Source organism: Brachypodium distachyon, chromosome 1, assembly GCF_000005505.3.
Source record: "Brachypodium distachyon strain Bd21 chromosome 1, Brachypodium_distachyon_v3.0, whole genome shotgun sequence".
NCBI lineage: Eukaryota > Viridiplantae > Streptophyta > Magnoliopsida > Poales > Poaceae > Brachypodium > Brachypodium distachyon.
The window spans coordinates 16877404-16900624 of NC_016131.3; the positions used below are offsets into that span (position 1 = coordinate 16877404).

At 47.6% G+C, this 23221-nt stretch overlaps 5 protein-coding genes across 5 annotated transcripts; 3 read left to right on the forward strand and 2 right to left on the reverse strand.

Annotated features, from left to right (window-relative positions):
* Nucleotides 1-1746: 1746 nt before the first annotated feature.
* On the forward strand, nucleotides 1747-2485 carry LOC100832089 (dirigent protein 2). Its single transcript, XM_003559891.4, has one exon. The coding sequence runs from the start codon at nucleotides 1841-1843 to the stop codon at nucleotides 2333-2335; it is 495 nt and encodes a 164-aa protein (XP_003559939.1). The 5' UTR covers nucleotides 1747-1840; the 3' UTR covers nucleotides 2336-2485.
* Nucleotides 2486-3288: 803 nt separating this feature from the next.
* On the forward strand, nucleotides 3289-3816 carry LOC100832388 (dirigent protein 22). Its single transcript, XM_003559892.4, has one exon. The coding sequence runs from the start codon at nucleotides 3289-3291 to the stop codon at nucleotides 3814-3816; it is 528 nt and encodes a 175-aa protein (XP_003559940.1).
* Nucleotides 3817-5943: 2127 nt separating this feature from the next.
* LOC100832706 (dirigent protein 21) lies at nucleotides 5944-6878 on the reverse strand. Its single transcript, XM_003559893.4, has one exon. The coding sequence runs from the start codon at nucleotides 6742-6744 to the stop codon at nucleotides 6136-6138; it is 609 nt and encodes a 202-aa protein (XP_003559941.2). The 5' UTR covers nucleotides 6745-6878; the 3' UTR covers nucleotides 5944-6135.
* Nucleotides 6879-10051: 3173 nt separating this feature from the next.
* Nucleotides 10052-11278, reverse strand: LOC100833011 (dirigent protein 1). Its single transcript, XM_003559894.3, has 2 exons — nucleotides 10410-11278; nucleotides 10052-10313 (listed from the first exon to the last, which is right to left on the reverse strand). The coding sequence occupies exon 1, from the start codon at nucleotides 10969-10971 to the stop codon at nucleotides 10423-10425; it is 549 nt and encodes a 182-aa protein (XP_003559942.1). The 5' UTR covers nucleotides 10972-11278; the 3' UTR covers nucleotides 10052-10313; nucleotides 10410-10422.
* An 870-nt stretch (nucleotides 11279-12148) lies between these two features.
* LOC100833328 (dirigent protein 21) lies at nucleotides 12149-13287 on the forward strand. Its single transcript, XM_003559895.4, has one exon. It carries the CDS (start codon nucleotides 12194-12196, stop codon nucleotides 12851-12853), a length of 660 nt encoding a protein of 219 aa, XP_003559943.2. The 5' UTR covers nucleotides 12149-12193; the 3' UTR covers nucleotides 12854-13287.
* The last annotated feature ends 9934 nt before the right edge of the window (nucleotides 13288-23221 follow it).

The following is a 23221-nucleotide window of genomic DNA, read 5'->3' on the forward strand; positions in this document are numbered from 1 at the left end:
ACGGTGATGACGCTGTTTTACTTTGCACCGCGTGGTCTGGATAAGACCGTTGAAGGACCCCGGCACCGCCGAGGTCAAGGGGCTCGTCCTTATCCTGCAAATTTACAAGATAAGAAAACTATGCCGGCATACGCCCGGGATGCCGGCTTATCGTTAGTTTAACTTTATGATGCCGGCATACGTTGCTATGCCGGCTTTGTCTCCGTTATTTCGGTTAGAGTTGTGTCGCCATGACCCTACCCGGGGTCATCCCCCATGACTTCTTTGGAAGACTCCACACCAGAGTCCCTCTTTCATTATGTATTTTTTTTGCGGGGAAAATAGAGTCTCTCTTTCATGAATAGGTCGACTTGCTTGTTCGTGCCTGTTTATGTCATGCAGTTTTATTATTGTTTCTTTGTTATGTCGTGTACCGTGTTTTGTATGGTGTATCATGGCCTCATGGGTGCATATGTTGTCCAGGTGTTTAAAATTTTCTTAACAAATTGCTAATAAAATGCTTCTCGCTTTTATTGGTTGGTCGTTCCAAGTACAAATCAATCTCCTATGTTTGGTTTTACCTGCTAGGGCATCTATAAATGCAAAGTCACTCTCCATGTTGTTTGATGGATTTTTATAAAAGACAAAATCCACGATACAATAAGTAAAAGGAGGCAATGCTTCTTTTCTCATTAAGTAGCATAGTTTTCGCTACCATATACATTATTCATAATAAATGTCTCAGACTTGGTGCAACTTTATACTAATAAGTTAATAAGTTAGTAAATATCTGAGACATTATCTTGGATATTTATTTGCACCCCATTCATTATCATGCCATGGACCATGGGTGCAGCAGTAAGATCCCAACTGATTGATGTTGTTCACGTACAGCGTCCCCTGCAAATATGCGTCCTGTTGGTTCGGTGCACGGAGTTAAAATACATCAGGTACACCGGTACACATGCAAACCTATCCTCCCAAAGCAGAATCAGGTACACGTTGGCACTCCGACAATAAGAAAATAAATCTTGCAGTAACATAAGCTAAGCTAGCATACGCTTCGCAAGATCTACTGATAATTATGTTCAGTTCTTTTTTTCAGAACGGGACGGATGCTACCTGCAGGGTGCAGCAGGCCGCAAGCGCGCCCGTGCTGGTGGTCGGCAATTATAGCGGCCGAGGTGGCCCATCCGCATGACGGGTCAGTCCGGAACCACTCTGCTCCCATTGGGCCGGTTCCTGGGCTTCTTCGTTGGCACAGACCTGGCCACAGACCTGGCCAGGCCCAGCTACCTGTCCTCAAGGCGTCACGCTCGCGTGCACCGCCAGGGTACCATGGCATATTCGGCTATTCGCATTCGTGTTTTAGAAGTCTATTTCAATTCTTGTTTCAGATTTGATATCTATTTTTAAAATGTGTTTAGATACATGTAATATTGTGACAAAGAATTACGAAACGGAAGGAATAAAAAAGACCAAAATCAATTACGCTAGCTACCAACTCCATAAGCTGGCCACTGATAATCATAGAGCTGTGATCGCCACGCGTACTATACCGGTTGCTTTCGGCACGTGGACAGCGCCAAACATCTCGCTTTTGGGTTTATCTCTTCTAAATTGCAGAGTAGACTTTTGTGTTTGCAAGGCCCCTTTCGAATCAAGTTGTTAACGGAAAACGACAAACTTTTTCGTCTCCGTCCAGAAAATAAAATTAAAAATACTATGGGCTTGCTTGAACGTCTGCCGGTCGTTGAAGCCTATATAGCACAAGTAGTATGATCCACCAGCAATTCAGCTGCGGCGTTGCATCTTCTTCCTTCCTCCTTCAGGCTGTTGCGCCTCGTCTCCTGCTGTGGCCATGTCGACGCCGGCCCCTGTTGCCGCTGCCGGCGACGATAACGGGCTGACGCACATCCGCCTGTACATGCACGAGACCATAGCCGGGCCGAAGCCCACGCTGGTGACGTCCGTGAAGTCCCCGCTGGGCGGCAACGCGACGTTCGGGTCCGTGGGCGTCCTGGACAACGAGCTGCGTGACGGGCCGGACCCCAAGAGCTCCACGCTTGTGGGCCGGTTCCAGGGCTTCTTTGCCGAGGCCGGGCTGGTGAGCCCGCCGGGCCTGCTGTCCGCGATGAACATCGTGTTCACGGCCGGTGAGAGGAGCGGAAGCAGCCTGGCCTTGCTGGGCTCCGTGCCGAGCTTCGGGGCCCCGGTCGAGCGCGCCTTGGTTGGCGGCACCGGGGACTTCAGGATGGCGCGTGGCTACTCTGTTATGGTAGATATGGGAAACCCCACGCCGGAGACCGCACTCTTTCAGCTTGATCTGTTTGTGCAAATGCATCATGTAGCTTGATCATTTCTCCGTTATATATATCATATATTATGTAGCATGTCTTCGCTGTATAAGGCATGTTCATCCTGTGAAGCTCTCAAAATGTTGTTGAACAATAATTTATAACAGGAGGATTGATGGGAAATGTCAAGAAAATTAGTTTTATATTGAGGAGATATTCTAAGGGAGAGACTAATCTAAAGAGAAAAGTATATTTTCCGTGTTCTCAGTTCGTTGAAAAAATAGATGAATTGTCTCTCAATTTCTTTTCATATACGCTTTGTGTACTTTTTGGTAAGTTGGGGAATGATTTTTTTTCTTTCTATTCTAACTGATGCTAACATCTCAACTAACCCATAAATGCTGTATCTCATGAAGCTACGTTTGCAATACATCGGTACCATTTAGTCGTTCAGAAGTCTATACTAATCCTGCCCAGAATAAAGTAGTTGCTAGCTAGCTAGTTGTATATATGATGCATATCCACATATATTCTTGCTCTTACTTAATTTTTGGCCCAACTGGCTGGAGAGTCCACAGCCAAGTACAGAACGACCATTAATCCTGCTATATACAGGTTATCCTATACAGTCAAGTACGACGGCCGGGCTTGCTGGTGGCATCTGGACAGCGCGAAAAACATTCGTTCTTGGACTTATCTTTTGCTGGACTATACGTATACGTAGGCTTTTGTATCGGCAGGGCCGTTTCTGAATCCGGTTGTTAGAATTTAGAACTCTTCTGAATCTCAATGAATGAATGAAAGTATACAGGCTTTGTCTCCGTTCCAAAAATAAAAATAGGAACAATACTATGCATGGACTTGCTTGCACGTCTCTAGGTCGATCGTTGAAGCCTATAATTGTAGGAGCATGTAGTCTGCACCAAGAGCAAGTTCGACGTCCATCAGCTGCGCCGTTGCATCTCTTCTTCTTCTTCCTTGCTCTTTCAGGCGTTCCGAGAGCTGCTAACTGATGCTGCGCTTCGTCCTCTTGCTGGTCATGTCATCGCCGGCGCTTCTCGTCGCGGGGGGCGGCGGCGACAGTAACGGCCTGAAGCACGTCCGCTTGTTCATGCACGAGACCATCGGCGGCCCCAACCCCACGCTGGTCACGTCCCTGAAGTCCCCGCTGGGCGGCAACGCCACGTTCGGGTCGGTGGGCGTCCTGGACAACGAGCTGCGTGATGGGCCGGACCCCAAGGGCTCCAAGCTCGTGGGCCGGTTCCAGGGCTTCTTCGCTGGGGCCGGGCTGGTGAGCCCGCCGGGCCTGCTGTCGGCGATGAACATCCGGTTCACCGCTGGTGAGTGGTGCGGGAGCAGCCTGGCCTTGCTAGGCTCCGTGCCGAGCTTCGGAGCCCCGGTCGAGCGCGCTTTGGTGGGCGGCACCGGGGACTTTAGGCTGGCACGCGGCTACTCCGTCATGTTAGACCTGGGGAACCCCACGCCGGAGACCGCACTCTTTCAGCTTGATTTGTTTGTGTTAATGTATCATGCAGCCTGATCATTTCTGTGGTGTATCATCTCGTTCATCACGTAACACTGTCTATGTTGTCAAGCGCTCAAATGTTCGTTAACCAATAAATTGCGTCTTTCGCATTCGTTTAAAACGGATCATTAATTTGTTTTTTTCAAACATGGTTGATTATGGTGAGAAGGCCGGATCGTCGGTGCTGAAGAAGAAGACCTCGCTATAGTTGTTAGAGCCATGCCCGCAACAACTATAATCCGGCCTCACCGACGCGGTAAGAGGTTTGAGTTGAGGATTGTCGGGTCTTCACCTGCTAGGAGAAGAGGTGATACGTCTTAATCATATTTAATTTTCTTATCACTTTGCTCAATGTTTTTTTCCTCGATTTGTTGCTTTAATGAATTAAAATTTGACAGCAAAACAAGTTTTTTTGGTAATTTTTCACTAACATTTCACTAAATTGCACACTTTCTAAAAGGACACCGTAGGCTTTGCAGTGTGCAAGTAGGTTAATAAGAAATTTCAAAAAGGTTGAACACCTGGTAATTAGCGAAACATATTTTATTGTGACGCTTAGAAAATGGCACCACAAATCAAGGAAGACATGACCCAGTTTTTGATCATTAACTGAACTTAATCTAGAGAAAAGCCAGTTTCAACTAACTCCTGACTTTTTCTGAGAGAGAAATTTCTACCTGCAACTTTTGATTGGATTTTAGACCCTCCAGCCCTGCATATCCTGGGTTAGGTGAGTTTGACCATCTTTGACTCTCGGTTTGGGCCGAGTCTAAGGTTTTTTTTTGGGCCGAGTCTAAGCTAAGCGAGCAAGGTCAGCTGAGTGAATAGAGCAGGCTTCATTAACTGTGTTCTCTTCTTCCCCGGCCCAAACATAGGAACGGTCGCCCTATCTATGAGGGTACCCTCAATGCATCCAAGGCCGTTCAGCGTTAGGAGATTCCGCGAAACGACTCGAAATCTCCACTGCATAAGCTATATCTAGTCTTGTACGAACCAAGTGTCTCAGATTTCACATCGTGCTTCTATTGAGTTGGATTAACTTTCGCCTGATCACCATATTATTTGCTAAAAATTCTTTAATTTAAATACAGGACACTATCCAATTTTTTCCATTAAATAAACCGTAGGCTTAAACATGGACTAAAAGTAAATTGAAACTAGTCGGGTCTTAAACTCAAGACCTCTGATACCATAAAGAGCTTCATGTATCGAACCAATTCATCCAAAATTTCAACCTGGCGGAGAAAATATGGCAATCCAATTACAGTTCAACACTCAACTGTGTCATGCCAAGTTCAAAATAGGTAAAGCCAAAAATAGGAGATTAATTTTTCACATGATAATGTGGTGGTGTCACGAGAGATGCCATAGGATGACTTATGCTGGGGCCGATGGACGAAGGAGGATCCGGAGGAGGGAGAAACACACACAAACACACGAGCACACACAGATTTACCCAGGTTCGGAGCCCTCTTGTCGAAGTAAAACTTCTACTCCTGCTTTGTTGTATAAGCCGAGATATCAAGATCTACAATGGTGCTTATGGAGCAGTTTTTTTGAGGAAGAAGAAAAAGAAGGAAAAAACGCTAGATGTCTAAGTGTGTGTCCTCCTTCTCCAGGGAAGGGTAGTGCGCTATTTATGTGCCGCACATGTCACACTGACATGTGGACCAAAGGCTAACGTTATCTTCTAAGGGCCCCGCCGAGCACGCGTCTTGGTTCTCTCCGGGTGGCACCGTAGGGGACAAAACAACTTTACTTTTCCTGGCATCTAGCAACAGGTACTGCAGCCTCCTGTCAACTTCCGTCATCGATTCTCTTTCGGTGCTTCTTTGCGCAGTCGACTGGCACCACAACGTAAGCAACGACTGCTTTCCCGTGATAAAGATAGCGTTGTTTTACTTTGCGCCATGCGATGAGGATAAAACCGTTGAGACATCTCGGCGCTAGCCGAGATCAGAGTACTCGTCTTTATCCTGCAATCACATAAGACAAGATGGGCATGCCAGCATACACTTGGTATGCCGGCTTAATATTAGTTTGGTTTAAAGATGCCGGCGTTCATACTCGTGCGGGCTTTTCCTTCGTCATCTCGGCTAAAGGGTGTCGTCATCAGGGTCATCCCCCCGACAGAGAAGGTCATTAAACAAACGCAACATGCACTTTATTAAAAAAAATTCCAAAAACACTTAAACACTCGACGACATGCACGCACGGTAAACTTATACCGATCGATATACGATACACGGTTACACGACATATATAAGACATAAATGGAAATCAGACTGGCATGATCGATGCATCTCCAATTCTCCACGAAACATGTCAACCTAGCTAGTCCTCGAAGAGGGACTCCGACGAGGAGTCCTCCTCAAGGGACTCCATGATGGTTGCCCAACGAGGTATCTTCACAAACAGATCGATCCGGTCAACAAGGACGACGGCCCCAGACATGGTGTAGTTCCCTACTGATGTCATAATGGAGTAACCCCGCGCCATCCTGAAAACCCCGGTGCCTCCCACCAAAGCACGCTCGACCGGAGCCTCGAAATCGAGCACGGGGCCCAACAGCGCAAGCGTGCTCCCGCGGAGCTTGCCCGCCGTGAACACCACGTTCAACGAGGACATGAGGCCCGGCGGGGACACGAGCCCGGCCCCGACGAAGAGGCCCTGGAGCCTGGCCAGGAGCCTGGAGCAGGAGCGGTCCGGCCCGTCGCGCAGCTCGTTGTCCAGCACGTTCACCGACCCGAACATGGAGTCGCCGCCCAGCGGGGACTGCACGGACCTCAGCAGCGTGGCGTCCCGGCCGGAGACGGTCTCGTGCATGTAGAAGCGGATGTGCGTGTACGGCCCGCCGCCGGGGCGCGCCGCGGCGGCCGGCGATGACGAGGAGGCAGCCAGGAGGAGGAGGAGCAACAGGGAAGCAATTACTGGGATCGACATAGCGTGTTGTGCTTATATGCTGAGCTCGCTCTCTCGCTCGCAACGGCTGAAATTAGCAATGCCGATCGAAGCTGAATGCTCTGGTGAGTAGCTTTGCCGTGTGTGTGTCTATATATAGAGCCCTTTCCCTGCACTGCTCGTCATGGAGGCTTGGAAGAAAAGAAGATAAAAAAGGCCAAGCTGTGTCATGGATCGGAGACACTCAGACACGTGCGAACAGGTTGGCCCTTGCATCCTTAATTGCATTGCAAGATGCATGGGAACGGTCGAGACGAGAGGGTGGCATGGATTGGAGAGTGTACAGCGACTCGATCGCGATGCGTGTACCGAGCTATACCACACAAGTTGCATCATTTGCATGCATGCGTGGAAAGCGTGGTTCATGTACCGATCGAGCTGCTTCGATTTGTTTCATTTATCATCACACCAAACTGATCTGGCAATCGGGTTAGTCACCCAAGTTATGGAGCTTGGGCGCACCACGGGTTTGTCACGTGGATGTAGGGATGGCACCCGCAGGCTATTGATACGAGTGGAGCCTCCTGGTATTTTTATCCGTTCACTTTGATTTTTTTTTCAAAAGGGGTTTGAAAAAACCTCCGGCCTATGCATCGTTCACTTTGAGCTTAATTACCCGTCACACTCACCGTATCCATACACGTCAAATATACTTTTTTTCTCATATTCGCCGGATCGACGGATACCCACAGGTAAAAATACCTTGTTAAAAGTTGAGCACATAGTCGTAAACAACAAGATATTTTTTAGAAATCACAGCAATCTTGTAAAAAAACACCACTATATTAGCACATTGTAAACAACAACAACAACAGAACATAAAAACAGTATATCGCTAAAAAGGGCAACATGTAATGATAAAAACCGCAGCGCATCAGGTTGTCTCATTTCTCTCTCAAGATCGCACACATATGCTAGTTTATTATACGGGAAAATTTAGCCGCCGGCCGGGTACGACAATAATGGGTATCCATTTCATAGATAGATTTTTTTTTTTGTATATATCAAACACACGGTTAGGCTCCGTGTCAATGTGTGAACTTGGTTCGATTGTCTATTTATCGGCGGTGAACTTTTGGTGAGAGTCGCGGAGCAACTGTCCATTTTAGGCCATTTTAAGTTCAGGGGGTGTCCGTGTGAATTTGTGAACTTGTTCCACATATGTTGCGCACTCGCAGTTCGCAACTGCTGAAATTAGCAATGCCGAAGCCGAATGCCCTGGTGAGTAGCTACGCCATGTGTGTGTGTCTATCTATACCAATATATTAAATTGGAGTTGGTGGTGATGGTACGGACGTCGCGGTAGGTCTTTTCATCAAAACTACGAGGGATATGCCACTCCTGCACGAGAAAAAAAACGTTTCGCTTGGCTGTTGTCAATCCCTGCAAAAAGAAGGCCTCCCGCATCCGAGCTGTCCGCGGCACAGCACCGGCGACTTTCCTCAATTTCCCGCAACGGACATGCCCATAGATCCCTCCCCACGCGGCGGCGCAGACGAGCTTCCCGGTCCCTACGGCACAACGCCGGTGACTTCTCTACATCGCGACATCCCCATCCCACCCCTTCCCACTGCGGCGGTGCTCCCTCCTGCGGCCCTCCTTCTGGTGCCCCTCCCGTTACGCCCCAGTCCGCCTCCTCCAGTCTCGCATCCCGAGCACAACGAGCAGGCCGTTGCTAGCTAGCTTGCCAAAAAATACTAATGCGTCTCAAAACCAAACGTTACTAAAAGAGGAGCCAGCGGTGGCGACGGCGTCCATGGGAAGAGCAATGGTCTGTGGCATCGACCACTGCAGAAGGCGGCGGCGCCGTGGGCCACAGCAGGAGGCGGCGGCGGCGTGTCTGTGGGAAAGGAGGTGGCGGTGGCGCAGTCCACTAGAGGACTAGGAGGCGGCCACTTGAGGTGGAACCAACGGCCAGCGGGAGCCATGGAGTTTCAGGTAAGCCACGGTATGGGGAAATTGGGTAACGGGCAGAATACGGGAGGGAGAACGCCAGAACGGTGTGCTGAACTGAACCAATTAAAAAGTTAAAATCTATACCAATATATTAAATTGAAGTTGGTGGTGATGATACGGGCATCGCGGTACGTCACGTCACATAACTTACATCCAATATGCCACCTAATACCCCAGGTCTTGAAGCCGTCCATCTTCGTCCATCCTCAGCGCAAGCCTGCTCCTCTCGATCTCCCGCACGACATGAGTACAAGCTCCCGTCCTCCTCAGTCCCCACACGAAACGGATCTCCCGCTCGAGAAAAATTATTCCGTAGTAACGCACTGACACTCTATTCCGTAGCAACGCAGTGACACTCTACTAGTATTTTAGTATTTATAGTTGTTCACTGGCCTGTGCTTCTCGATCGTCACGAAGGCTAAGCTTCCGCCAAAGAGGAAAGAAGAATTTTGTTAGAAAAGACCAAGCGTTCATGGATCGGAGACGTGCGAACAGGTTGGCCAAGATAGGAGCGATCGACTTGATCGCGATGCGTGTACCAAGCTACACCACACATTTGCGCATGCATGCGTGGAAAGCATGGTTCATGTACCGGGCTATACTCTAAATTTGTTCATTTATTATCACACCAACCTTATATGTACATCTGGCCAGATCGCCGGATTCATGGAGCGTGGGAACACTGCGGGCTTCTCACATGCATGCGTGCATGCGTGCATGAGATCTCATAGGTAGATCTTTTTTTTTATGTTATCATGTACTAGTGTAAAAAATACCTCACTAATCCGAAACTCCATTCGTCCCAATTTACATGACTCTCCACGGTTTCAAAAAACTTCTCAAGTGACGGAAACTAGGTTGCTGGCGGCGATCACGCCCACCACCAACTCTATGTCACTGGTGTTTTTATCACCAGTAAAGTCCTCGTCACTGGTAGTCATAGGGCACCAATGGCGCGCGGGCTTAATACCCGCCAGTGCCGATTCCTAGACCGCCACTGGAGATGCTTTCATTTTCTCATCGACTCGAGCATTTGAGAATTGATTATCTCTTTGAACCAACGCTTAGATAGCTAGCCTCTTTGCCAGGGCTGGGCTGTTGACAGTTGTGAATCCACTAGCACTAAGTCTTCTGTTGCCGGTGAATTATGGGTTTACAGTGAGTGAAAGTCGCGGGAGTAAACTGGCGATTTTATGTTTAGGGTCCGTGTGAACTTGGTGGGCTCGGTTGAACTATCCATCGTGTTTTTTTGGAAGTGTTCACACGCTCTACGTACAGTTGTGTGCATGCATGCTGGGTTTTTTCTTAAAAGAATGTTGGAACCTCAGGCCTCTACATCAAAATGATGTGCATATCCACATTTTATTAATTTATTAGCAAACCTGACATTAAAAAAAATACATCAAACAAACAACCCAAAGCCACCATAATCGGGGAGGGGATGTCACTTATCGGGACCACATGCTCTGACCGCAAACCACCGCCCAGCATTGAAATCCGGAGACCGCATTGAACACTACCAGTCAAGCCAACATTGAGCGCATGATGTCTGCTCATGCTGCAAAATTCGCCGCCGCCATCTTCCACCAACCCATCTTCAGGACAGAAATCGAAGCATCGCAACTTGTCAGACCTGGCAGGAGTGTTCCAAAACGACGCCCCAGCATTATAAATCTGCCTTTCTTCGTTACCTAGCTAGTACTGCTAACGGTAGCGGCCGCGTGAGGGCACGAGCACGAACAAGTCGATCCTGAACACGGCCGTCTCCGGCGTCGGCGAGCCCAGAAACTTCAGGACGGAATACCCGCTGGCCATCCTGAACTCCCCGGTGCCGCCCACGACGGCGCGCTCCACGGGGCCGTCCACGTCGAAGCTGTACTGGCCCTGCACCGTCAGCGTGCTCCCGCGGCGGCGCTCCCCGGCGGCCGTGAACACGAGCGTGATGGCAGAAAGGTAGCTGGGCCGGGCCAGGTCCGTGCCGACGAAGAAGCCCTGGTACCGGCCCACGAGCTCCGACGACCGCCGCCGCGGGCCCGTCCGCAGCTCGTCGTCCAGCACCCCGATCTCCCCGAACGTGGCGTTGCGGCCCAGCGGGGACCGCAGCAGCGGGGACGCCACCGTGGCGTTCGCGCCCTCGAACTTCTCGTGGACGTAGAGACGGATGTGAGTGGGCTTGCCGCCGGCGGCAGAGGTGGCCGCCACCAGGAGGGCAACGAGGAGCAGCGTAAGCGGCGGCGACGGTGAGGACGCCATGCCAATGCCAGGATCCCTTAATTAATTGACGTGGAGCCCGTTTAGCTAGCCAGAGTAGCACGGTCGAGATCGTCGTCGAGCGCTCGGTGTTAGCAGTCCATTGAGAGTGCAACGTGTATATGTACTTTGTGGATTGGGCATCGTTGGAGCGGAACGAGCAACGTTAACGTGCATTGATCGATCCGCCCGAGATGCATGATGTGAATGGTTTCTCTTGTTTTCCAGTGCCGCCAAGGCTGCAGCGCTCTTGCTGGTCCCTTTCTTGTCGACTGACTTTCTATTATACGTTTTTGGCATATCTAGACGTTTTTTTATACATAAATACATTCATATTTGGCAAATTTGAGTCGTTAATATGGGACGGAGAAAGTACCTAGCAGGACACGTAGTGGAGTGCGTATAGACAGCGTCAGTTATCGAAAAGACACGGACGTTCGTATAGCAGTTTGGTGCGTATAGCAGGACACCAAAGGCACGCACGTTCGCACGAACGGGCGCTGACGGTTAGAGGTGCAACATGGTGACACTCAGTGTACCTTTTAACCCTCCTTAGTTCAACAAAAACTTTTGTTGAACTAAGGAGGGTCACAAACTTGCAGCTCTACTCACCGTTGGATGGATCCGAGGAGGCCGTGCCTCTGCGTCCCGTGCGATCCAATGGCCAATGGTGGCTGTTGACATGATAAGAACTACTGTACGTGGTACATTATTTTTACTTTATCTGTTCTTTTTATCATATAAAACGTTGAGCCAATTTCCACGAAAAAGGAGAATGTTGTTGCTGCTGCCTGCTAGTTAGGATGCATACATACTAGCAGAAGCTTCGACAGTTGAATGTTGTTGCTGCTGCTGCTGCCTGCTAGTTAGGATGCATACATACTGTACGTGGTATATTATTTTTACTTTCTCTGTTCTTTCTCTGTTCTCTATACTACTGTACGTGGTATCGTTGTTGATTAATTTACAGCCCAACGTACTAGCAGAAGCTTCGACAGTTGAAGACAGAACAATAATCCTGCCATCCGTGTGTGCTCCTCAAGTTATGCTAGCTACCGGTAGTTAACCAAGTGGCAATTGCTTCGCTCGGATAACTCGTAGAGTTGACCCTACAACTAATTAACTAGTGGCGACAGCTACATAAGGCTGGGCTTGCACGTCTGTTGATATCCATCGATCATGCAAGCAGTGCAGGTCAACACGGAGTACGCGAAAAGGCCTATAAATGAACCTAGCAAGAGCAAGTTTCCAATGTCCATCAGCTCATCTTCTTCTCTTATTTGCCAGATCGAGGCCGGCTGCATTCCGATCAGTGATCGCCATGGCTTCCTCCTCGCCGCTTCCTCTGTTGCTCATCCTCCTTCTAGCCTCATCATCATGGCCAGCCCTTCACGTCGCGGCGGACGCTGCCGGCGATGATCTCAAGCACATCCGCGTGTACATGCACGAGACCTTCGCCGGCCCGAACGCCACGTTCGCCATCGCGGTGCCGTCCCCGCTCGGCGACGCCGCGTTCGGGTCCTTCGGGATGGTGGAAGTCATCGACGACGAGCTGCGGGACGGGCCGGACCGGGCCAGCGCGGCCCTCGTGGGCCGGTTCCAGGGCCTGTTGGCCGGGACCGGGCTGGTGGCCCCGCCGGCCCTTCAGTCCGCGATCAACCTCGTGTTCACGGCCGGCGATTGCAGCGGGAGCACGCTGGCCATGCTGGGCCCCGTGCTGGACTTCGGGGCCCCCATCGAGCGCGCCGTGGTGGGCGGCACCGGGGCTTTCAGGATGGCCCGCGGGTACTGCGTCATGACGTCGCTGGGGAACCCCACGCCGGAGTCCGTCGTCTACCAGGTCGACCTGTACCTGCAGATGCATCAGCGCCAGCATCGTGGCTGAACGATCGTCTCTCTGTTCCACGGGTGTCCGTGTGAGTTGTGTGCATGTTGTTCCCAAAGCGTTTGCTGCAAAAACGAAAAAAAAATGCGTATAGAATTTGACAGGCCACGGCCCAGCACGATCAGCCTCTCCGTTTAGCGAAGCCCGCCTTGGACGATTCAGTTGCTTGGCCAGTTTGGCCCATGCATTGCGCTCGTAGTTTGCGGGCCGTCCGCTGTCCGTTCCTCTTTGCAATGGAAAAGCGGTGCAGGCTTGGGCCTGATCTGTTCAAAAGAACAGACTTGGGCCCGATTTGAAATGTCAGAAATGTACAAAGGGAAAACCCATCAACGATCGATCAATGGGTATTTCCGTCGATGTATGCATGCGCAAGCTGCACCTTCTGGAAACCCAAGTGGCAAATTAAGAGAGCTGATCGCTACCTGTTAATTCAAGTTCTCTTGGTTGATTGATTCCTTCTCCTGCCAAAAAGCGTGCCGTGCAGTTCGGCAGGTCAAAAATACCCACACGGACACAGACCACACACCATATAGGATTCCCGCTGCCGCCAAAAGCAAAGCAAGCAAAACGTCGTCCCAAGTAGTAGTAGCAACCAGTTGTGCGTGCAAGGCTGACCTGACCAGATCCTTGGATAAGGAGAAAGGCAGAGTGGCCGGCAGGCCAAGCCAGCATTGCATCACATCCGGAAGCTAAAGTCGCACCACATGTTCGCTAGGGTAGCTATATATTTTCTTCCTTCTCAAATCTCAACTGCTATATATACAGCTATAGCTAGCACTCCTCGCGCGTGTAACGTCCTCTCGACGCTCTTCACACACGGGCGGTACGTAGATTAGATAGGTCTCTGTGGGTCTGAGATGGTGAGAATGGCCGTACTTACTTACGTCTATTCCGTCGCAGAGTAGAACCCGGCCGGCCCAGCAAGTAAAGTGCTTTCGATCTAGACGGCGTGGATCTACACATGCCATGATTATGGTTCTTGTGGACGTGACAAAACTGTCTAGCACGGTAGCACCCACCCCGGCCGATAACACCCCCTGCATAATTATGGATTGTGTACTAACATGACAAAAGTGTGTGTAGTCCTGCTAAGCACTAGTACTGGTACTGATAACTGAATTCGAAAACCACAGCGGCTTTCTAAAAAGAGCTACAGGCCGGCTGATTACTGCCACAGCAACGAAAGAAAGCATGCTTGGAAACATACAAAGTTTGCGAGTTCTCGATCTTAAGGGTTATAATTGCAGTGAAACATGCTTGGGTCACATGCATGTGTGTGCATCGACATGTTAAAGTCGTAGGTTTTTATGGACGCTCAGTTGCCGTACGAGGGCTGCTGCAAGTGTGATGAGTGAGCCCAGTTGAGGCTTGAGATCGAGAGATGGAAGTTTAATTTTAGCTGAGAGAGAGCGGGGTTAAGGCTGCGGTTAGTTTGCATTTGGGTCGCTTTAACGGTATCCAAGGCAAGAAGAACACGGAGCCGTAAGTACGTACGTACACAGGCTCTCCTCCTCCTCCTGCTGTTGCTTTGCCTTTCGCGAGTACCAAGGCCGAGGAGAAGCTGGCCTCCGTCTTTGTCTCACGTGTGATGGCCAATTGTATACTGTCCCATTGCACGAGCACTGACCAATATAGGCAAATCACCTCGTTGAAATCCCAGATTCTACGGGTCTAGCTGTACAAAGTACTGTCATGAGTACAGATGGCGCCGAGAGCATCGTGTAGCGTACTCCAGGGACTACTCGTAGTTTGACAGCAGCAGTTTCCAGGCGCTGCAAGTGTTTGATTACGGTAGTAATTAATTCAGTTTTGCTTTTTGCTTGTCGCCTCAGGCCCTCAGCCTCAGGGAAGCACTAGTTAATTAATCCGTTACCTGATTGATTGCAAAATATGGCATGGCATGGCATGGCATTGCATCATGTCTGATGATCTGCTTTATTAGCTTGCTTGCAAACTCAGCATGTCATGGCGTGGCCGGCATGCAGGAACCGCGAGGTCTCTCTCGCACTCTCACTCTCCCTGCTTTTGCTGTTCGCCTACGCTTTTATGGTGCCACTGTTTAACTGCATGACACCATTTTTGATGCCAGATTATGATGAGGGGTTAAGGCGGATTTTCGCACGCAGCGCAGGGCACGCCTGCATGATTAGAGCAGGTTGGCACCCCCCTTGCTATATAGGGCAGTGTGTGTGTGTGACCGTTCTCAGCTAACCGCCTTTTAATTCCCCTGTTCTAACTTTGTCTGGTGTATGTATATACTTGTCCTGCCTGCCCGACATGCCTCATTACCCGTCTTTAATCAGTACGTCCATGCATCCTAGAGGTACTACTCCGTAGCAAATATGGCAACCTTGATAAGAAGGATGCGCTTAATTAATCTTTGTCTGAACGTACACAGTGCACGTTGCTCTGTTTGTTTTTCAGACATACTTGCATGGGAGTTAATGTTAAGAACTTTTAAGATGGGTACCAGCAGCATACCAGTGAGGAAATTAATATGGAATATATGCGGATTATTATTTTTCCCTTGGTTCGCAGTTTCCGCCGAAATCGTACGTCGTCCCATGAAAACAGAGTTAACACAGAACCGTCCACTGTAGAACGGGACAAGAAGCACGGCATCATATATGATCTGTCTGTCCGGACACCCGAGCCAGCAGCAGCCCTGGCCACTGGGCCACACAAGTACTAGTACACGGATCAGTACACGGACACCCAAGTCAACTAGAACATGGGGCTACTAGCTCTAGCTTGCGCCAGGGCAGGGGCCGTAGACCGTAGTACCGATTAATTAAAGTCAGTCCGGCCGGCGGCCACAGCCAGCTAGCCGGTCACTGCTTGCTGCAGGAAGACGACAGGAGGACGCACGTACTCAGTGATCACTAGTGGCAAGCACCAGCAGCAGCTAGCTTGGCACCACCGCCGTCCGGTCACGTCCGCCCGTGCCCGCGCGCTTTAGTTCTCACTGCAGCGGCAGACAGAGGCGCAGAGAGCTGCAGCGAGAGTAGCAAATCTATGCGTCTACGTCTGCCCAGAGCCTGCCTGCTTGCCTGCCGTCTAATTGAGCTGCCGATCTTTTGTCAGTGATGTTTGATGTCCTCTTTCTCTCTTGATCTCTGGATCTACTCCTAGAGCAGCTAGCTAGCTTGGAGCTAGCTAGCCCGGCCGGCCAGGGTGGATGAGGTTTCCTCTTTATCTTTCACTTTTTTTTCTTGTTTCATCTCGGTCGTCGTCCCTCATGGGTCACTGAACCGAGCTGATGTGCTCGCTCGCTCCTGCGTAGTAGTACGGCGCTGCAGCATCTTTCTTGGGTTTCAGGAACTCTTGGAGGCATCCTCTTTGTCCTACTGCTACTCGTGTGCTACGGAATCTGTTTCAGGTTAACGACAGCGGCGTTGCTCTCCTCAATTGCCAAAGCTTGTGATCTCGGTAAAATCGCAACGCACGCAATCGTCTGAAAACTACACGAAATAACAACACAACCTCTCTGTAAGTGCCAGTACTACCGTACTTATCTGATCATAAATTCTTAACTAAAATTTGTCCAAATATAAATATATCTATTCTTAAAGAACGTTTAGATACATATAATATTTTTATAACAACTACCAGGGTGTCTCACGCAATCGCGCGGGAAATATCTTTACACATATTTAATATTTTGATTCACATAGACATATATATTGTTGTATTATTTGAAAAGCCTAGCAAATAGTAAATGGAAGGTGTATGTGTCATTTGTATGTGCTATTAGATCAGTATGAAAATAAAATTTGCATCCCAGATCACCAGCATGATAATTGTTAGAAACGAATATTAGTAAACCGCACTGCACATATACATTCAAGTAAAGTTTGGACAATATTCGCTATATAGTCAGAACGAAAAAAACGTTCATCAGAGAGTACGAAAGTACATCATATTTTGAATATGACACAATAGTATTTATGTAGTTTTAGATCATCAATGTTTGCATCAAAATAATTGATCGTTTGAGGTGATATTAGTTGTGTATTTTGAATTAAAGTCCAGGTCACGTGCAAGACGATGGTCGTTACCTAAGGTGACTAATCATGCGTGTATATAAATCGCATATGTTCAAAACAAAAATTTGCAAATTAAATTGACCAATCACTTGATTGCACCGAGGCTCATGTGTACGCCAAGCTATATTAGTAGGTGTGACTTCTTCTTTTTTATGAAAATCATCATGTGAGATTAAAGTTTTCCGCAGTATGCTATCAATACTTTTATTTAAGTTTAGATTGTGAGCTAGTAGTTTGGCTTTTGACTTTGTGACTATATTTGATTAGTAAATGCTTTCTCATTTGATAAATTTAGATCGTGTGTTGTCATGACGTAGCATATTTATCATCTAATGCAGTACATCGCGTTTAACACTATACAAATAAATTTTGGGCTTAGTTAACATTGAGCCTATGTGGGTCTCAAACCATTTTGATGTTTGTCCCTAACCCATCAGATATACTCAGTGGTGGATCCAGAGCGAGAGATATGTGGGTGCATCCCCTTACAAACTCTGATCATTCCACATTCTTTCTCACAAATACTTACTATATTTCAATTTATTTTCTGTAATTTAAGTGGGTTCATCTTAACCCACGACCGATGGGGATCCGCTACGTACTCGATATATCCACCGTAAATTCAGATTACATGGATCAGCGTGAAGCCTCCCCTCATATTGCTTTGACTATATAAAATATGAAACATAACAATAGATATATGTATGAAACCTTGACCACTTCAAATACTGAGCTTGTTGACACATCAGAATTTTCTCTTATAGTTCCTGAAGTGAGCCTTACTAATTCACCAAACAACTTAATTAATCCTAATTCACGGGTGCAGTTAGTCAAAGCAGTTGATTGCTCCCGATACTTGTCTGTAGTTTTTCTTTCATCATAAGCTTTCTCCCAATGCTTCAAGGCGAACCGTATCTTAAGTATGCCACACAGGCAAAATTTAATGTGACAGCTTATTTAATGAAGAAACATAAATGCATGGTATATTAATTTAGATACAACTCTTAGCACTAAACGCAAGAAAATCCGTATTTCCCTCTCACAAAACATAATAAATAAGAACATGTTTAGACACAACACTGAGATATGATACATTTGGGAGTGCCCTAATACGTGCCCCTAATTGGGTAGGCTGAAAAGTGAATTGATCGTTGAAGAAATGAAGCATGCACGAACATACCTTGACTCGTCGGGCATGGTGTGCGATTGTCCTGAGCCCTGACCGATGGATGGCTTCTAGGATTTTTTGTCCGGCGCGTGGATGTGTATGTATGGAAACAATATGTGCCGCGTTAGAATCCGTTAAGATTAAAAGATACATGTGACATTAAATCGGCCGGTTTACGTCCTAAAAAATTATGTGTCACATAGATTCAACGGTTGTCTTTATATATACCGCACATCCAACAATCAAAATACCAAGAATTCCAATTGTTAGCAATCCGGTGTGTTTTGGCCAATTGAGGAGCATCAAGGCACCGTCTGAGACGTGCTGGGAGTAGCGAGATGTGCAACACCCGAGATGTGCAACGCCCAAGATATCGCTACTGTTCGTGACCATTTGCAAGCGGAATTAAAGTTTTGGAACTCAGTGTGGGCATACAAAACGAAAAATTCGGTCGTTAAAATTCGGTTCTTGAAGTCAGAAAACCGAACTTCTCTAGATTAACCCAAAATCCACCGAAACAGATGTGCACAGAAAAGGCCCAGGAAGGCCGTCCGGCCCAGTTCAGCGTGCAATCCCGATCGATGGAATTCTCCACGTTATCCTGATCGATTCAATCCATCCCGATCGATTGGAACAGCCGGCCGTTTGTCTTGGATGTGAAACAGGACGTGCGGAGCCCCACGTGGGCCTAATTAAATCTTAGTATAGATCTCTTATCTAACGACCGAAAATAATTGACGTGTACCAACGGATGATTCCATCGGTATTGTTTTTAGTATATAATAGATTGAGTAGATCGCGAGGCCTACTCCAAAGATTAACCGCTGGTTCAGCCCAGACAGAAATAAGCAAGCAACGAAAGAGCAATGGCTCGTCCGCCACAGTCCAACGGCTCAGGGGCACGACACATAGGACGTTCAGACAGGCACATGTATGTATGTATGTCTGTAAACTCCTCGGTCTACTACACGTGATCGAAACCCAATGAACACTAGTGCTCCTAGAAGGAATCTTAGACGCCATAGAAAAGAGAGACAGAGATTTTATTAGTACTGCTGAACTGATGCCCTGCTGAACTGCTCCAAGTTATGGTCGCCTGAGCGGCTCTGACTGGTGCATGATAGAAGCGTTGAAGACTTTAAGCTGCCTGGCTCTGGCTCTCTGGCTTGGCATCTGAGTGGTCTTGACTGTTCCTGCCTGCCTGACTCGCTCGCAAATAAACGCACCGTCAAAGCGTCAGCGACGCAGGCCTGCTGCCTATGAATGTCTGAATCATGCGGGCAGTACTCCGTCTTAAACTCGGGGCAGCGTGGCCAGCAGTGAAGTGAGGAGTATACTGGCCTGCTGCCAATAATGGAGAGGGGGTCCCGTGCACGTACAGTCAACACAGGCTCCGCAGTGGCGCTCGCAGCCATGCATGACACTCCTGCTCCACCAGAGATCTATAGGACAGTCGTAGACGAGTTTATGGTCCGGCAGTGGCACCAAATAGAGTAGTAGTTTATGCAGGATTATAAATGGCTGGTTCAGACATAATGCAAATGCTGATAGTGCCTGCAAATTTCGGGTGGGTGAGGGCATCCCGGCGCGGGGTGATCCATTTTGTCCGCTTAAGCAAAATGGACGTCTAAGATCGTTTTTTGGACCGGACACGATCCATTTCTATCTAATTTTGCGTCGGGTTTGGGTCGTAGTCGTTTTTTCACTGGCTTCGTCCGCATTTGTCTTATTTTTTCCTCACCGGCCCACTTGACCATGAGTAATAAAATGGACCAAATGGATGGCCTTGTTGGGATAGTAGCATACCTAAAAATAAATTGGACAATCCGTTTGACCGAAACGCGGGTCGCCGGTGACCTGACAGATACTGTGCATTCGGTGGTTCCAAAGCAACTCATCCAACCGTTTTTCGCATGCTCTCCAGTTTCAGATTTTTCAGTTGATATACTCCTATTTTCTTCAAGTTGCAAAGTATGCAGATGAAGAAAATAGTAGTGCTACAAGGGAGCCCACAGCAGCTGGTGCCCCACACCTTGTAGCAGTAGTATTCTCCTGTTCCGGCGAGAGAGCGGCCGGGGTCCCCCACCCATTTGACTTGCGCAAAAGCAAAAGCAAACACCCACGGGGACAAGTCGAGACCCCAATTAGACAGACAGAGGGAGAGAGGTGGGGAGATTCCTCCTACGAGGAGGAGGAGGAGATCGATGGAGCAGGAGACGGTGCACGCAGCGCAAGACGTGCACTGCAGCGAGCAAGGGCAACGATGGTCATTTTGTGTCGTGGTTGTTTGTTTATTACAGTACGTGGAAGTGCTGGAGGGGGCTGCGGCTTTCGCTTTGGCCAAGGTCAGCCGTGGCCATGGATTCCCACCCTGGTCTGTGTCTTTCGCGTTGGCCGAGAGTCTTTACGAGGTGTGCGACATGGGGCGCGCCGAGATTACTGTAATCTGTGTGCGTGTGGCTGTTAGAACCTGATTGTGCAATGCACGCACAGTGTAGCAGTGCTACACTGCGTATCTACGTATCTCTCCATCTCTCTCCCCCTCTCTCACCAGCCTGTTTTGGTCGCATGCTTTTGGAGCCGCTTGGCCATCTCTTCCGTACGTTGCAGTCCTCCAATCAGGATGCAAACGTGATCTCACCAAAATCCCATTTCTAGTAACTTTTTAAATTTTTTATTTAAAATTTTGTTCAGAATTGAACTAGAAGCGGGACTTTCGCGGGATCCCGTTTGCACTCTTAACTCCGACTAGTACATAGTGTCGTTAAAAAACGTTCGTGCTCCTCCTGTTTTGAAATGTAAGATCCATGTTCAATTTATATTGGCTATCATACGTTCCTTCCATTTCTAAATACTTGTCGTTGTTTTAGTGCAAATTTGCACGAGTAATAAACTTAATACAGTACCACTACTCCGCACGCATTTGTTTCCGGACAAATGTGCCGTTTCTTTATATCTGTACAAGTTTCTTAGTAAGTTATGTATAGTATTTTGTTATGTTTATATCTCAAAACATGGTTAATTTCTTGTTTGCGCAGGAAGGAAAACCAAACGTGCATTTTTTTTTCCTGGTTAATTTCTTGCGGTGGACGGTGGTCAGAGTAGTCAACCGCTACCTCCCCGCATGCACGGCATGCTTGCTCTAGCTAGTGCCACACTGCCACCAATGCAAAGGCTGGCACAAGCAACGTGGTGGATTTTGACCAAGAGCTGATCACACAAGCCGGACGGATCTCCTAGCCCTCTCATATGCATGCATACATGTGTACGTCGATCGGGTTTTGAATTGGACGACCCCATACTGATGACGGGGAGAAGTAGTAGTATACGTCCGTAGGGTTCAAAGGGGATGACGCGCAGCGTCATGTATGTGGGAGATAGATGGTGGTGGGATCGGCAAAGTGGTCTTTATGTTACGCACGCGAGTCAGGTTGACTACACGGTACTGTGTGACTTCAATCGGGTTTTGATGCAGGGAACGTATACCGATCGCCGACGACTGACGGTAGTCACCAGTCACGTACGTACGATTCTGAGATTCCTCAAATATGGAGAAGATAAGTGGGAGATGGATAGATGTGGGTTCTCGTTGGATTCAATTTTTGTTTGAACAAAAAAACTGAACGCAATTGGACAGTAAGGAGAATTTGTGGGCTATACCTGGAGATGTCTAAGAGTAAATTGCTGCCAAATGCATGTGTCTCTTAATTTGGATGTTCACCGTAATTTTATACTCCCTCTGTCCAACAAAAGATGTCTCAAGTTTGTCAAAATTTGGATGTATTTAGACATGACTTAGTACATATAGATGCATTCAAATTTAGTTAAAGTTGAGACATCCTTTGTTGGACAGAGGAAGTAGAAAATTTTAAGGAAAAATTCTATTTTTAACCTTGTACTCGTAGCCGAAGTCTGGGATGAACCCTAATTTTAAATCCCTAAAATCGGGACCGTAACCTTGTTAATCCCGGTCAATTATGATCTTGAAGCTGTTTGGCACACTAGGAAAGGGCACTACTAGAATCCATCATTTTTCCTAGTGCCAAATACTCTAGGTGAAAGCAAGAAAATCTTAGGTAAAGGTTTCACCTAGGTACTGCACTAGGGAAAAAACCCTAGATATAATATGGTGGGAAAAGAGCTCTTTACCTAGAGACATTTCAACAATTCTAGGGAAACATTTCTTTACCTAGGGGCTGGAACTCTAGGGAAAGATATCACATGGGGACCGCATGTGCCACATCATCATCTTCCCCTAGAGGACTTTACCAACCAAAATATAAAATACACTTTAGGGAACCATATTCGAATTCGTATTGACCATATATAAATTTATATTGAGCATATTCAAATTTGTAATGACCATAATTCAAATATATTCAAATGGAGGCAGAATTAATAACCAATAGGAACTGCACAAAACATAAATTGTTTCAATCAATCTCGCTCTTCATTCAAATAACACGTTCATGATCAATATCAAGTGTTGTTCATACACCAAAAAACATCATCATTGCAGCTTAAGTATTCGATAAGTAAATGGCTAGCATTTGCTATGCCCGTGAGCAGCGACGAGAAAGTAAATGTTGTTCCAGACTCATGGAAGAAAAGCTCCGAACAACCCGTCTTGATCTGCAGAAGGCTCGTGGGCAGAAACATCTGAGTGACATTGTGTTCCTGAAAATAAGATTGCAAGCATTTTTAGGAGTTTAATGAATACATGTACATAATTTGGACAACATAACGGCTGTAAATATAACAATTTGGCCATCAGAAGATGCAACAGTAAACTCCTAGATTGTTGGATTTACCATTCATACAGATCTAACAATACCAACAAACAGATTTCTTAAGTATTCAAATGAAAAAAAAAGCTTTGATTTCTTAAGTAGTAAGTAATGTCCAGCAATACGGCAACTTGCATAAGTAATAAAACAGATTTCTCCAAAATACATAGCAAGCAAACAGGTGAAACGATTAACTCTTGGGGAAGAGTTTTGTAAGCTCACAAATTTTGCTCTAGTTTAAGGACAGATTGCAGGCCTATGTAGAACTAGAATATGACACATACACGCTCCACATTTTAAAAGGAATTGAAACGCTGCACTTCTGAAGAATAATATAAACACACACTAATCAACTGAGAAGAAAATA